Here is a 15,342-nt window from a genome sequence, read left to right as displayed (position 1 = left end):
AATTTATAATCTGTCAATAGAACTGCTCAATTTCGCTATAATTAATACATATATATTTTTTAACTTCCAATAGAATATCAATATAAAAATGAATGTAAGAGAAATTTAAGATATGAAATTTATTACAGATTAGTGGTTATATATATGAAACATATTATGCAAAATTACTTTGTGTTATATATCTAAAAAATATTATACAAATTAGTGTTATATATTATGTAAATTTATGATAATAATTAGTTATAATATTCTTCAATCTGTCAATCTACCAAAAATCACTTAAACTGCAATTTGTCAATCTATTAATCCGCTAACCCGTCATTCTATTTGTAATTTTACTTTCAAATTACCCGAACCGTACCGCGCATACCCCTACTAATACATACAAATGCTACACTCCAATACAGTTACATACCTACAAATATTGTCCATAATTTTTACTCAAACAGCAATGCTACAGACCCCCAGTGGGGGTGACCCCCCAGTGCCACGTGTCGGCCTGGGGTTGGCTGAAAACTCAAAAAAAAAAAAAAAAAAAAAAACTGTTTTTTTTGGACCAATGGGAGGTGACCCCCAGTACCCCCACTGGGGGTCCAAAGCTTTATTCTTTACTCAAAATAGAAAAATAGAGTATTGTTAAATTTAACTCAGTGTACTGTAGAATGGGAAAATTGAATACATACATAGAATTAAGGAAAATGCGGGGGACCCCCAGTGAGGGGCGACCCCCAGCGACCCCCAGCCCACGTGGCTGTGGGTGATTGGCCAGAAAGGAAAAAAAAAAAAAAAAAAGAAAACTGGCGAATAGCTGTTCGCCACGTCACTGGGGGTCGACCCCCAGTGGGGGTCTGTAGCAGGACTCATAGAATTAATATTTAAGTAGGTAGTATTGCTTTACTATACACCTCATAAAATCTTATGCGATTACAATTGGCCTTCTCTAATTGGTCAACGTTCAAATTAATAAAAACATGAAGTAAAAAAAGTAAAAACTACTAAAAATTAAAAATATATAGTATTAAAAGTTAGAAAAATAGTACTAATAGCAGGATTTATTTTTTCTTTTATTCCGCTTGTGTGTATTCTTATAATAAAAATTATGTGTATACGTGAAATTCACTATATTTAAAAAATAGTGAGACTTATGATATTAAATAAGAAATTACATAAAAGATAAGAATCTAGATGAAATATTTCAATATGATATGGCAACTTTAAAAAATATATCATGGGACTAGATTAATTACAAATTTCGTAGGAAAAAGTACATCTAAATGGAAATAATAAAGGATAATTACATTTTCAGTCATAAGTAAATTTATAATTGGTGCAACTAAAAATTATGGCATAGGATTACAGTTTCAGTCACAAGTAAATTTATAATTGATGCAACTAAAAATTATGGCATAGGATATAACTCTGATTTGCCTACCAAACGAAAGAGTGGCATGTGATATAGTTCCGACTTAGTATAATTATTTTGAATTATAGTCATTTAAATACAATTCTTTTTTACATTTGTATATAAATAATGACGTGGGTCATTATGATTTCACATTTTTGTTCGATTAAGTATATTAAATACAACTATGATATTACTTTTTTTTAAATAACTTTAAAATAGATTAATTAAAAATGTAAATTACACTTTGTCCATTTTATATTTGGTCACTTTCTCATTTTAGCCATTAAATTTTATTTTTTCTTACTTTGGGCTTTGATATTTTAAATTTTTTCAGTTTACTCCTAAAATTAATTTATGTTCAAAATTAGTCAGAAAAAATCACAATTATTGTCACATAAGATAAAAAATATATTATTATATTAAAATTTGAATTTGTGTTAAAAGTGTGAGTTATATATAATATAATATTTTTATATCACGTGATTATTAATGTGTCATTTTTTGTATATTTTTAATAAAAGTTAAATTAAAAAAATTTAAAACATAAAAGGTTAAAGTGAAAAAAATAAATAAATTTTAGGGAAAAATTAGTCTAGGGTCCCTCCCCCACTTTTCGTAATGGAAGAGATCCACAAAATTATTTTTCGATGTTTAAGGTCCCTAAACATATATCAGAGAAATGTGACTATCACCATCCCTAACGCTAGTAAACGACAGAAAACAAGACTTTGTGCTTGTTGTATGGGTTCTATCACCACTTCCCTAATATATATATATATGTCTATTACCTTAGGTTTTCAATCACAGATCTATTGTCTTCCTCATTCTCTCTGGTCTTCAACTGCTCCGAATCATATTGATGTTCTATAATACTGTTTCGATTCTCGAAGAACTCTTCCTGAGAAGCCTTGAGATTCTCATAAGCAACACATAGGCACTTGTGAGAAGCACAACCAGCCTTGACGTTTTTTTCTCCCAAGCTCTCTCCGCCATTTTCTGCTTCTCCGTCGTCTCTGGCAACATCTCTCTTCGCTACCTACCTGTCTCCTTCAACCAAGCCATTGGCTCCACCACTCCTTTCTTCACTGCCATCTTCGCCTTTCTCATCACTTTCAAGAAAGAGTCTCCCCAGGTATTTCAATTGACAGATTTATCAAATCAGAGTTTTATAGTTCCAGAGAAAATTCAGAATTTCTCTGGGTTCAACTCTCTGGCTTGAACTGAAATTTCTTTGGGTTGATCTAGAGAAATTCTGTGGTTTGGATTGACCAAACAAATATGTACGGTCACTGAGATATGTATATAAACTCTTTTTGGCATAAATTCCAACTAAGAATGGAAAAGTAATAGCAAAACACAAACTCTGCAACCTCAAATTTGAAATTTCTGCACCCTAGAGTTTGATCTCAAATATCATAAACTAAACAAATAAATAACAAAAGGAAAAAATAAAACTTCTTTCAAGTTGTTCCAATACGGGTCAAAAAAGATTAGTGCATTGCATGCTAAATTTTCTCTGGGTTGAAACCAGATAAATTCTCTGGTTTTTAAACCGAATTTTCTCTGGGTTGGTCCAAAGAAATTCTTTGGTTTTTAAACTGAATTTTCTCGATTCAAGAATTTCGGTGTTATGGAGATCCAGGTAAATTTCGGGAAATCATCACAAATCTCATAGGTAATTCAATCATGGTAAGTATGCATCAGCTTCTCAAATTTCAGTTCAACAACCCAGAGAAAATTTAGACCAACCAAACCAGAAAAATTCTCTAGACCAACCCAGAGAAAGTCCAGAGAAAATTCAGTTCAGACCAAAGAAAATTCAGTCTAAACCAAAGAATTTCTCTGGACCATGTAAACAAACCCATGGTGGTAACGCTGCAAATTCAAACAGGTGAAGAAATTATGAAAATATTGAGGAATTTTCTTTGGACAAATTTTCTCTGGATCAACTTGAGGGACCTTAGACATTATGAAAATATTGAGTGTCTTTTATGCTGTAAAGTCTTAATACCAGGGACCTGAAAAAAAATTTCCCTAAATTTTAAGAATTAAAGTGAGGAAAAAAAAAAATACACAAAAGGGGTACAATGTAATTTCCCCAATATATATATATATATATATATTGGTGTTTAAAACCCTCGAAACGCAAACGACCATTTCAAACCACCTCTTCTAAACAAAAAAACTAATAACAGCGAACAAACGCACACTAACAATCTGTAACTCTCCTTCATTTTCGCGTTCTTTCTCATCTTTGAATCTCTCATATTCCCCTTGTGTTTTTTCACGATCCCAACCCATTCAAAAAAAATCAAACAATCAAAACCAACCCATTATTGAATGGAAAATTCTCATAATTCTGAGAAATCCATCAGTTTCATCAGAGGTCGCCATGCTCGCAGAAAGAGCAGCGACATTACCACTCCCAACTCAACCCATTTCTCTTCCATCGATTTCAGCCTCGAACACGATCCTGATGAAAACGACAATGTCGATCAACTTACCCAAGACGTCGATCGCTTTACCAACACACTATCAACCGTGGATGATAAATCTGAGCCTCTCGAAGTTCCAGACTCCGTTGAGACTTTCTCCAAGATCGTCGAATCGAGAATTGCGAGGTACTATTCCCCCAATTCTCCGACGATTTTCGGGAAAATGACGGAGGAGGATTCGTTTTTTTTCGAAGCTGTGAGGCGAATTTCGAAGCTGAACAAAACTTTTAACGATTTTTCATCCACTGCGTCGTCTAAGGATCGAACGAGCACGGTTTTACAGAGAGCGATGGTGTTTTTGGAAGAGGAGTTTCGACATCTTCTAGAAGATTCGAATTTGAATCTTCTTCTGAGAAAGGAGCAATCTGACGAAGAAGAATCGGATCGCGACGACGAATCAACAAGCGGACAGAAGGAATTCCCGTCCTACTCGCCGGAGATCGTGATGAAGATGAATAGAATAGCGACGGCGATGATCTGCGCAGGGTACGAAACTGAGTGTTGTCAAGTTTACAGCATCGCGAGACGCAATGTCTTCAACGAAGCCATCAAAAGCCTCGAATTCGAGATCAAAAGCGTCGAAGATGTGAAGAAAATGCAATGGGAAACGCTGGAAGGAGAGATCGCGACGTGGATCAAAGTCGTGAAACACTGCGCCACCGTGCTCTTCCCCGGCGAACGCAAGCTCTGCGATTCCGTCTTCTCCGAGAATCCATCCATCGCCGTCTACCTCTTCAGCAACCTCGCACGCGCCGTCGTCATTCAACTCCTCAACTTCGTCGACGCGGTGGTTCAAACCAATCGATCGGCGGAGAAGCTTTTCAAATACCTAGACATGTACGAAGCTCTCCGAGATCTGATTCCAGACATCAACAAATCGTGCTCCGACGAACTCGCAGCCGAAATCTCCACCTCCGGCGATCGGATCGGAGAAGCCGCCGTCCACATCTTCTGCGATCTCGAAAACTCCATCAAAGGAGACGCCGCGAAAACTCCGGTAGCCGGTGGCGCAGTTCACCCCCTCACCCGCTACGTCATGAACTATCTAAAATACGCGTGTGAGTACAAAGTCACACTAGAACAAATCTTCCAGAAGAACAAGGCACTCGTTCCATCAATCAAACATGAGAGAGAAAGCCCAAGCCACAATCAGACGGGTGAAAACTCATCATCATCACCGTTCGCTACACAGCTAATGACCGTGATTGATCTCCTGGATCTAAACCTCGAAACAAAATCGAAACTGTACAAAGACCCATCTCTCCGATTCATATTCCTGATGAACAATGGCAGATACATAATGCAGAAGATCAAAGCAGCAAGTGAGATCCTCCAATCGATGGACGACACGTGGTACCGAATTCGATCGAGCGATGTGAGGCAATACCACAAGAACTACCAGAGAGAAACTTGGGGAAAAGTTCTACAGTGTTTGGGGCACGAAGGATTGCAAGTGAATGGGAAGGTTCACAAACCGGCATTGAAAGAGAGATTCAAAAATTTCAGTGCCATGTTTGATGAGATTCAAAAGACGCAGAGCACATGGGTTGTGAGTGACGAACAGCTTCAGTCGGAGCTCAGGGTGTCCATCTCAGCGGTGGTGATTCCGGCGTACCGGTCTTTTTTCGGCAGGTTCAGGCAATACTTGGATTCAGGGAGACAAGGGGAGAAGTATGTAAAGTATCAACCTGAAGATATTGAGACCATGATTGAGGGACTCTTTGATGGGAATGCTAGTTCAATTGGTAGGAAAAAAAATTAGAGGTACTCATATCATTTTTAATGATCAAAATCAATATCAATTTTTAATTGAATAATGCTTGGGACCCCCTTTTGGGGTCACCCCTCACCCCCTTTGCCACGTGGCAGGTGGTGATTGGAGGAGCAGGAAAAAAAAGAAAAAGAAAAAGAAAAGGTAACCAATGAAAGAGAGAGGGGGTCAAAGGGGGTGGGGGAAAAAGGGAATGAATCATTACTCTTTTTAATTTACTACACTAAAAAAAACAATTACTATATTTTGATTATCTCAATATAATGGTGGCACAATTAAGTTTTATATTATCGCCATATTGAACTAGATGGATAGAACCTTTTTTAATAAATTAGTATCAAGGTTTTTAGAATTTTGTGCACACAATATATTTTTTTAATTTATTTATTTTTTAAATGTTTGAATACCTAACAATGTTGGTATATATATGTTGTTGTGAAAGATAATTTCATTTGCTTATTGGGCTCAATCGAGACACGTGATTAGATAAAGTAGTGTTTTGAAAAATTGATAAAAATTAATTTTTTAATTTTTTTGATAATTTTTTTGACATAAAAAATAGATTATTTTGGTCAAAAAAAAATTAAAAAATCAAAAAAATTGACTTTTTATCATTGTTCCAAAAGACCCCAAACTGAGCAGAATGTATGGTAAGAGGTTTGACCAGACCTATATATCAGGATATTTGGGCTTCGTTTGGGAAGTTGTTATTTTAATAAGTTATTTTAGTTTTTAGTTATTTTAGTAGGTTAAAGTTTTTATGTTTGAGAAGATGATTGGATTTTTTTATGATTAGATGTGATGTTTGTGAGAAAAAAAGTGAAATGATTATGGATTTGATGTGATATTTTATCTTATTAACTATTTTATTCTATTTTATCTTTTTATAAATTTTAACCTAAATTAAATTATTTTTTTTCTTTCCAAACACCCCCTTGATAAATTCAAGGGGTTGAATTTTAACTGTCATTTAGTTAATGATTATCAATAGGAGCAACGTTCATAGTTAGTTGTCTGATTCTCTGACAATAATGTAAACAAATGTGTGTGCGCGCGCGCGCGGTTCACTTGTCCTAATTCTCTCATTAGCTCTCAATTTGTTAGTTTGAAAAAAAAGCGTAGCTGTCCCACATTTTTGCAAAGCTTTGAAAATTATATACGTCAAAATATTCTTATTTTACAATTGAATAATAATATGCATCATAAAATAAATATTATAAAAAATTTTATAAAATTAATTTATGAGTGATTATATAATGTACAATAAAACATTACAATTAATTTAAGGATGAAAAATACTCATTAAGATTTTTCATAATACTTCTTTGATGATGCCTAGAATTATTATTTACAATTAGATTAGAAATGATATGAAAATCAATGAAGTAATACCTTTTTTTTTATTCAGAAAAATCAATAAAGTAATACCGCAGGAATATAAATGTAAATGTGAATATTTACATACACAGTGAGAGTTGACAAAGTGATATCTCTAGCATTGTTTTTTTTTTTTTTTTTGATCAGCAAAGAAAAATTTCATTTAACAGCATGAAATTAAGAGTACAGGAAGATGACATGCATCGAGAGAGATTCGGAAAGTACGAAATACCCCTACTACTGCTACTCGCATCCATACAACCAACCCCTTAGCCTCTCAATTTTTTTTTTTTTAAATAAATACATAAAAAAGTTAAGAAGGACTTAACAAGAAATAAAGACATGAATCCCCACATAATCTACCCACCAAAACACCCAAAACAAACTAAACTAAACAAACCCAACTCCCAAGTTGCCGAACCACCCAAACTAAAGTCAAATCACCACCCACTCTCCAAGACCACACCTCAATCTGCCCACGCCTGCTGCCACCCTAGCCCACGCCTACTGCTGCCAACTCCCATCTCCCAAAGTCCACTCCGCCAGACCTGCTGCTAATCCGGCCAACCACTCCTAAGCTGCTAATCCACATTTACCACCGGCAAACTCCCCTGCTAGTCCCTGAGATTTTAGCAACTCCCATCTCTAGCATTGTTGGTTTTACATTACTCTCAACTTCACAAGTTCAGAACAACAAAATTTGGATACCTTAATAAAACCAGATGCAATGGCTTTACCAAATTCACAAAACCATATCTTGTTCATTATAAGTACTTTTCTATATCAGTCTGCCTTTGAAATCATTAGATTTTCCCTCAAACATTTTATGCTGTGTTTGGTTGGGAGATTTGGAGAGGGATTTGGAAAGGGAAATGGAAAAGGTAGGTGAAATGTGAATAAATCATGCTTATATTTCACATAGTTTTACTCACCTTTTCCCTTTCCCTTTCCAAATCCCTTCCCAAATCCCTCAACCAAACACACCATTAGGATCGCTCCAACCAATATGCACATACTTACATTATATTGTTATGATCTTAAATAACAGTATTTGTATTGATATTAACAATACACTTATATATTAGCCTGTATCTAATAATATTATCTCATAATGATATTAAAAATTCAAAATTTTAATACGTATCAATCGATATTTAATAGCATAGTATTAGTATATGAGGACTAATAATTCATAAGAACTTACATTTGAAGTTAATACCACCGATGAAGTTTTAATCAAATCCGGCTATAGTTAAACAAAAAAAAATAACATAATAAAAATAAGGATGAGCATGGTTCAATTAGATTCAATTTAAGAGACAATCAAGGATCAAATTGCTATTTATGATTTCATAAAATTTACAGTCAAACAAAATTATAAAAATCATAAATTCAAACGTGACTAAACCATTGAGAAGCGGTTCCATTTTAAAACACAATTTTAATAACTTGAAAATTATTTACAATCTACTCACAAAATATTATTCAATACATGATAAAGCAAAATGCATCCATTATGAAATATAAACTAAAATCATTGACATTTTTCAAAAACATGTCACCTTCCAAAAAAATCAACATGCCATCATTTTTCAAAAAAAAAAAACCGAACTAAACCATTCTATATGTACCCCTCTTGCCTTCATGCCGCTCTCCCTGGTTCCTCTGATGCTACCTCTTTCCTTATCGCTGGTGCAAAAATACACTTCTCCACGTTTCCTTGTGCCGGAGAGTCGCCTGGAAATGCTGCATCTAGTGACTCGAAGATTGCAGAGTAGTAACGCAATGCCCATGTGAATCGACCTATGGAAGTCAGTTCACCGCGGCTAGGCTCTTGCTCCGTGAGGGTCACAATTCTTGGACCTGTTAATCTAGCAAAACAATAAACAGAATTGAAGCACAAATATTGTGATAAAAGTCACAGAAATTAAATTAATTAGCATGCAATATAAGAATTTGTAAAGGCTAGTCTACTCTGACTCTGACCCAAGAGTGATCCACTTTTTCTTACCGATGTATGGAAAATATATATATATATATATATATTTACTTTTTAAAATCAACAGTGTGGCAGTCTTTTAGAATATTTAAAATAATTTTCTCTTTTTTATTTTTTTTAATCATCAGTTAATCATATCTGTTACATATTATTAGATCTAGAAAGTGTTATATATTTTTCATTTGTAAAGTATGAAGAACAAAACATGTTAATATGGTATGAACTGTATTTAAATTAGAATACATCAGTTTTTGGGAGTATAAGAATCATGTTATTACTGTCTTTTTTAACCTTCATGAAGGTTGTTAGCATATTGAAGCAAATTTAAGATAAAAGTTTATTTTATTTAGTATCTCTTGCTTAGTATTTACGATCATTAAGACGCTTGAAATACATATGTATATTCGAAGAGGTTTCTCAAACTCATCATATATACATATATATATATATATATATATATTAATCAGCCAAACATGTCATATTTCTAATCACTTTTTGGTGCATCTATAATCTTTTAGAAAACCACAGATATGTAGAGAGAGAGAGAGAGAGTTAGTTGAGGTTATCTATCCTAGTTTAGGAACTCAAAATACAATTATTGCAAAAATTAAATCACTTTTGAACCATGTAATGATTGTGTTTTGATTATAAGATTATTGCAGGTACGATTATCGAATAGAATCTCAACTAGTTTGAGAGAAATGGGATAATTTAGATCATCAATAACATGTAATAATGATGAGTGTAACTATTATAAGCAAAATGTTTTTAAAATATGATAAATTTATAAAAACAAACAATTAAACAACAAAATTCTCAAACAGGACCTTGGTCTCGAATCATTGTCAATAACTTTCCAAGACAATTGCCAATATCACATCTGGGCCAGTTCACTAGGTTTACAGCTAGGGTTTCACCACCATGCTGTTGAACCTGCAGCATGCTCGGTCTTAGGTTTCGAAGCTCGGCCTCAACTGGGTGAAATTCAAATGGGACACGTGCACGTTTCGCTGCTTCGATTAAGCAATTTCCAGTCTCTCTGACGGATTCTAGAGGGGACCCTATTCCTGTTATTCATATCGGATGTCGGCTTGGATCAATGGAGGCCATTGGAATCCATATCGGATGTCGAGATCAATGTTATGAACTTGCTGTTTTGATTCAAATGCTTCCAGGATGGATTGAGAGGATATGAAGTGAGAGAGTTTTATGTAAGGGCTAGCTTGGTAGAGTGTTTGGTTTGCCTGAGAAACATCATTGATGTTTTGATTCATTGAGATAGAAGGAGTTGACGAATTTGGACATGTTTTGGAATTGATTTCCATGTATTTTTTTGTTCTCACTTCCAGAAAGTTGAAAGCAATGAAACTACAACTAATGAAAGGGTTTTTTTAGGAGAAAAACTAGTGATGATGAAATTTTTTTAATGAAAATGATCATGAAAGGTTTGTAATCTTTGGATTACTTTGATTAGTGTGTGTTGCTTTATTTTAAGTGTAATCCAAGGATCATAAATCTTTCATAATCATTTTCATGAATTTTTTTTCATGATACCTAACATTACTCTTTTTTTAGTCCTCACTCTTCACATGTACATGTTGTATATATATAAAGGGACTTAGGTTTTCATTTTTTTTTTATTTTTTTATTTTTTGTTAACCATTTTTTTATTTTATTTTTATATTGAGTCAATTTGATTCAATTGATAACATCAAATAAAAAATTAGACATGAATTATTTTCAAATTTAGTAGTCTTATGCACACTGAAAATGTGTCCAGATTTTTGCCATGAATGTGAATTTGTGGTTGAGATTAAATTAATGTAATACAAGTCTCATGTATAAAATAAATCTGAATCATATATAGATATTTTTGGATAAAAATCTCAGTAAAAAATTTAGATATGTAATATCACTATGAAAAATGATATATAAACCTATTACTATTGCTATGAAAAATGAATGGCAATACTCTATTACTATTTCGAATTGGATACCAAACTCTCAATCACCTTGAGGAGATTAAAACTACTATTTTGCCCATTGACCAGTCCGATTTCAAAAGGAACGTTATTAATTAGACTAAATAGACACAATATAAAGAATGTAAGAACAAACTTGATACAATTAGAATTATAAAGATCAAATTGACACGACCACCCCTCCCCCCTCAAAAAAAAAAAAAAGAGACTATAATTTGCTATATATATAAAATTAAATGATTTTTTGTATCTAGTAAAAGAGAAGTATCTGCATTTCTTGATATGGAAAAGGTTTGGGGACTTGGTTTAACCGTCAAGATGGGTGGTGAATTCATGGATTAAGAACCCATTTTTAAGCTTATATGTTTGGAGGTTTTTGATATAATCCATTATTAAATTTGTAAGTCTCCTAAGTTTGATCTCTTCCATTTTATTTTTCTAGATTATGTTAGGCCAGCTTTGTTTCGCGGCTTGAGTGGTGAGATTGGACTACTATATATGACTGTGTGTCCCGCTCACAGCATGTTTGGTAGTGGAATAGGAGGGTAGATTTATAGTTCAAGGGGCATAGTAATCCCCCCCTACCCCCTTAGTAGGGGGAGTAGTTTGGCTAGGTTTTGGGTAGGATTAAAAAAATAGTGAGGGAATTGAGTCTATTTTATATAAAAAAAAATTATTTTTTTTACTAATGCACCTGTTTATTTTAATATTTGTTTTAGTTTTTTTTTTAATATAAAAATAATTTATTTATTTATTTTATATAAAAATAATTTAACAATCCTATCACTAATTATCTCTCATACTATCATAAAAATAAACACACTTTTATTTAATCCCTTCACTAACAATTCCTACATTAATAATCTTTTCACTAATAATCCTCTCACTAACAATCCTATCTAATCTAATCCAATCCGCTCCGCCGAAAACGTGGCCTTAATGCCTACTTCATTAAGCTGTCTCATATTGTGTAACTATTTAAATCGTTCCTTCGCACCGCCAAAAACGTGGCCTTAATGTCTACTTCATTAAGCTGTATCATATTGTGTAACTATTTAAATTGTTCCTTCACACCAAATAAGATAAGACAAGGCAAAAAACACTTCCATTTCTCAAAATTTTGTTAAAAATTTTAAGAATTAATTTTCTTGATGATGAAAAGAATTGGAGAATATTTTTCCTTTTTAAAGCTTATAAAGGGAGGTAATCATAAATATGACAGATTTCTGGTGATTAAAAATTTAATACAATAGTAATATCAAAATTATTAATCCACCACCTACCACTAACATAGACCTCCGACATTTCTAGCCTATTGCGACCTTCAAGCCACCTTTCAACTGACCACCGATGAGCTCTAGTGACCAAATGACTATCACCTGTGACATCAGACAATCCTTACGACACTTTGACCACCAACTCTGTTGGTTATCACATCCATTCATTTTTTACTGTCTCCAACAACTCATCAAACATGTTTCTTTATTTTTATTTTCAAAATATTTTTAAACACTAAACAAATTTTATTTCTAATTTTTTACAAAAAAAAAAAGAGATTTTATTATTTATTTATTGTAAATAAAAAACAAGAACTAGCAACGTTATGAAATCACACCTAAATATTGTAGGCTTTGGCCAGCCCAATGCCTTTGGGCTAGCCCAAGAAATATAACTACGGCAACGGAATATCCAATTTTTGTTCTTTCTTGTGAATAGAAATAGAATATGTATATCCACAATTAGGTGGGTGTTTAGAAAATTGGTTTTTATGTAAGTTTTTTTTTAGTTGTACGATATTATAGAAATTTTTTTTTTGGTATTTGGGAAGATAGTTGAGTTTTTTGTGGTTGGATGTGATGTTTGTGAGAGAAAAAGTGAAATGATTATGAGGTAGGATGTGATATTTAGTGGGAAAAATAAAAAAAGACCCAAACCAAAATCATGCCAAACACCACCCTAAATCACCTGACCAACCAATCAAATCAACTCAGCCCAAATGATCACTATTCTCTATAATTTAAATTTATTCACTATGTTTGAATTATCGAAATTTTCATTTTATAAAATATTTCGTGTATATACTGTTTATAAAAAAAAATATTATATTAATCTAATAATTGTAATATTTTTATTTTATTGCGTTTGTTTCTAAAAAATAAATAATAAGGCTTCGTTTGGGAACATATTATTTTAGTAATTTTTTGGCTTTTTGACTAAAATATAAGATAAAAAAACTAGTATGTTTGAGATGATTTTTTACTTTTTACGAAAAGATGTGCAAAAGTAGAGAGAAAAAGAAATCTTTGACTTTTTACTATATTGTATAGACTTTTTAATTTTTTTAATAATTTTTTATCTTTTAGGCTAAAATAACTACTTGCCAAACGAGGCCTAAATTTGCTTTTACCAATGAACTATGTATTTTTTTAAGACAAACACGATAAAATAAGAATGTTATGATTATTGAATTGATCTAATTTTTTTTGTGAATAATATATACAAAGAATTTTATTACAAAATGAACAACTCAAATTATTAAAACATAATTATACTTGAGAGAAAACTAACTCTACGAAAATCTCAAAATCGACCCGATCATTCAAGGAAGGAGGTGGTTTGTTGCATCAATAATGATACAATTATCATTTTGTATACCGTATTTAGTTAATTATTTAAATGTGTCATTATTGTTTTGATTTAATAGGTTGTGCTTTTTCTAGTTATTATAAATGCAATGATAATATGTGAAATGATAAATAAAATATAGTATTTAGATCATTATCATTATGAAAAATGATTTACAAATAAAAAGCTACATAAAAAACACAATTAGAATGTATCAACAACTATTTTTAAAATTGTGAAAAAGTTTTTTTGATTGAAAGTGAAAGGACCCCAGTCACACTTAGACCTTGTTGGAGAGAACATACTATTTTAATAATTTTTTGATTTTTTATAATAAAAAATGTATAAAAAATAAAGAGAATAATGTGATAATTAATAGTAACTTTTTAATTAAAACCAAAAGTTGTCAAGCAACATCTTAGTTGTGAATTCAGGCACCACATTTGTAAAACGTTTGCTTCTTTTTGGATCCTTCTAAATATACTGAGGCCTCGTTTGGAAACAGACTATTTTAATAATTTTTTAATTTTTTGGTTAAAATATAAGATAAAAAAAACTAATATGTTTAGGGTGACTTTTTTATTTTTTACGAAAAGATATGTGAAAAGTAGAGAGAAAATGAAATCTTTAACTTTTTGATATAGATGATAGGTTTTTTGATTTTTTTAATAATTTTTTGACTTTTAAACTAAAACAATTACTTGCCAAACGAGGCCTTATTTAATTGAAAGACATTGTGATGCCCAAAAAAAAAAAAAACACCAATTTTAGTAGGGACAAACAACAGCACAACTCATGGACAAAGCATTCGAATAGATCAAATTATGATCATACAACTTTATAAATAGCTAACTAATGTCTGTTCACACAAGTGCACACAAACAAAGTACCAAAATTTAAACATGGAGTTTTTGTAATGTTGGGGTTGACATTGACAATGATCTAAAGCATCGTCAGTGTCGCCCTCTCATTGGCTTTGACAATAACTCACTTTGGTGAACTTAAAAGTGTCAATCAAGAATCTACATTGTTACACAGTACACCAAAAAATCGAGAAGAAAATAGAGTAATTGGGAATAGAATATGATTTAGGCCTATCTACAATGAGAGTCTCAATATATATACACTCATGGCGGTGCCGGCTTAAGTGTGAAGTGACTAAGTGATTGTTTGGAGTGTTCTAAATAAGTGTATTTTTTGTTTTTTTAGACTAAAAAATTGAGGAAGACAATGGCCCTGTTTGGTAGAGCTGTGGGAAAGTACTTATAGCTTATGCCTTAACAGCTTATAACTTATAACTATGAACATAAGCTGATTTCTGACTTATAAATTAAGCTTCTCCTGCCCCACTCAAAGAATAAGCTAATTTTTGACTTACAAAAAGCTATAAGCTGCATTGTTAAGTTAAACCAAACTCATCAAAATAGCTTAAATTAAGCTGAAAGCTGAAATAAGCTAAAAAAAAGCTGTACCAAACAGGGCCAATATAGATGTTTGGGTTAATTTTTTGACTTTTTATGGAAAAATGTGTAATAAAAAATTGTAAAAATTGGTTTGTAGGAGAAAATTAAGACTGAGAGTTGTGCAGCCGTAATTGTTGACTTTTGGTGAATAGTGTTAACTTTTTAACTTTTTGAATAACTTTTTGACTTTTTAACTTTTTCTAGACATGCTAAACTTAGCCTAAA

At 32.4% G+C, this 15,342-nt stretch overlaps 1 protein-coding gene across 1 annotated transcript; it reads left to right on the top strand.

The window, feature by feature from the left end:
• Positions 1-3,433: 3,433 nt before the first annotated feature.
• Positions 3,434-5,717, top strand: LOC114278787 (exocyst complex component EXO70C1). The gene has a single exon (XM_028220920.2). The coding sequence runs from the start codon at positions 3,746-3,748 to the stop codon at positions 5,660-5,662; it is 1,917 nt and encodes a 638-aa protein (XP_028076721.2). The 5' UTR covers positions 3,434-3,745; the 3' UTR covers positions 5,663-5,717.
• Positions 5,718-15,342: the final 9,625 nt, after the last annotated feature.

The sequence above is a fragment of the Camellia sinensis genome, chromosome 10 (genome assembly GCF_055761805.1).
Source record: "Camellia sinensis isolate YWXY chromosome 10, ASM5576180v1, whole genome shotgun sequence".
Classification (NCBI taxonomy): domain Eukaryota; kingdom Viridiplantae; phylum Streptophyta; class Magnoliopsida; order Ericales; family Theaceae; genus Camellia; species Camellia sinensis.
The sequence above is the reverse complement of the archived record's forward strand: the minus strand, read 5'-3'. Positions and strand labels throughout refer to the sequence as shown.

Bases quoted from the DNA above. Each gene is read 5' to 3' on its own strand.
- LOC114278787 (XM_028220920.2), top strand. From the start codon at position 3,746: ATGGAAAATTCTCATAATTCTGAGAAATCCATCAGTTTCATCAGAGGT.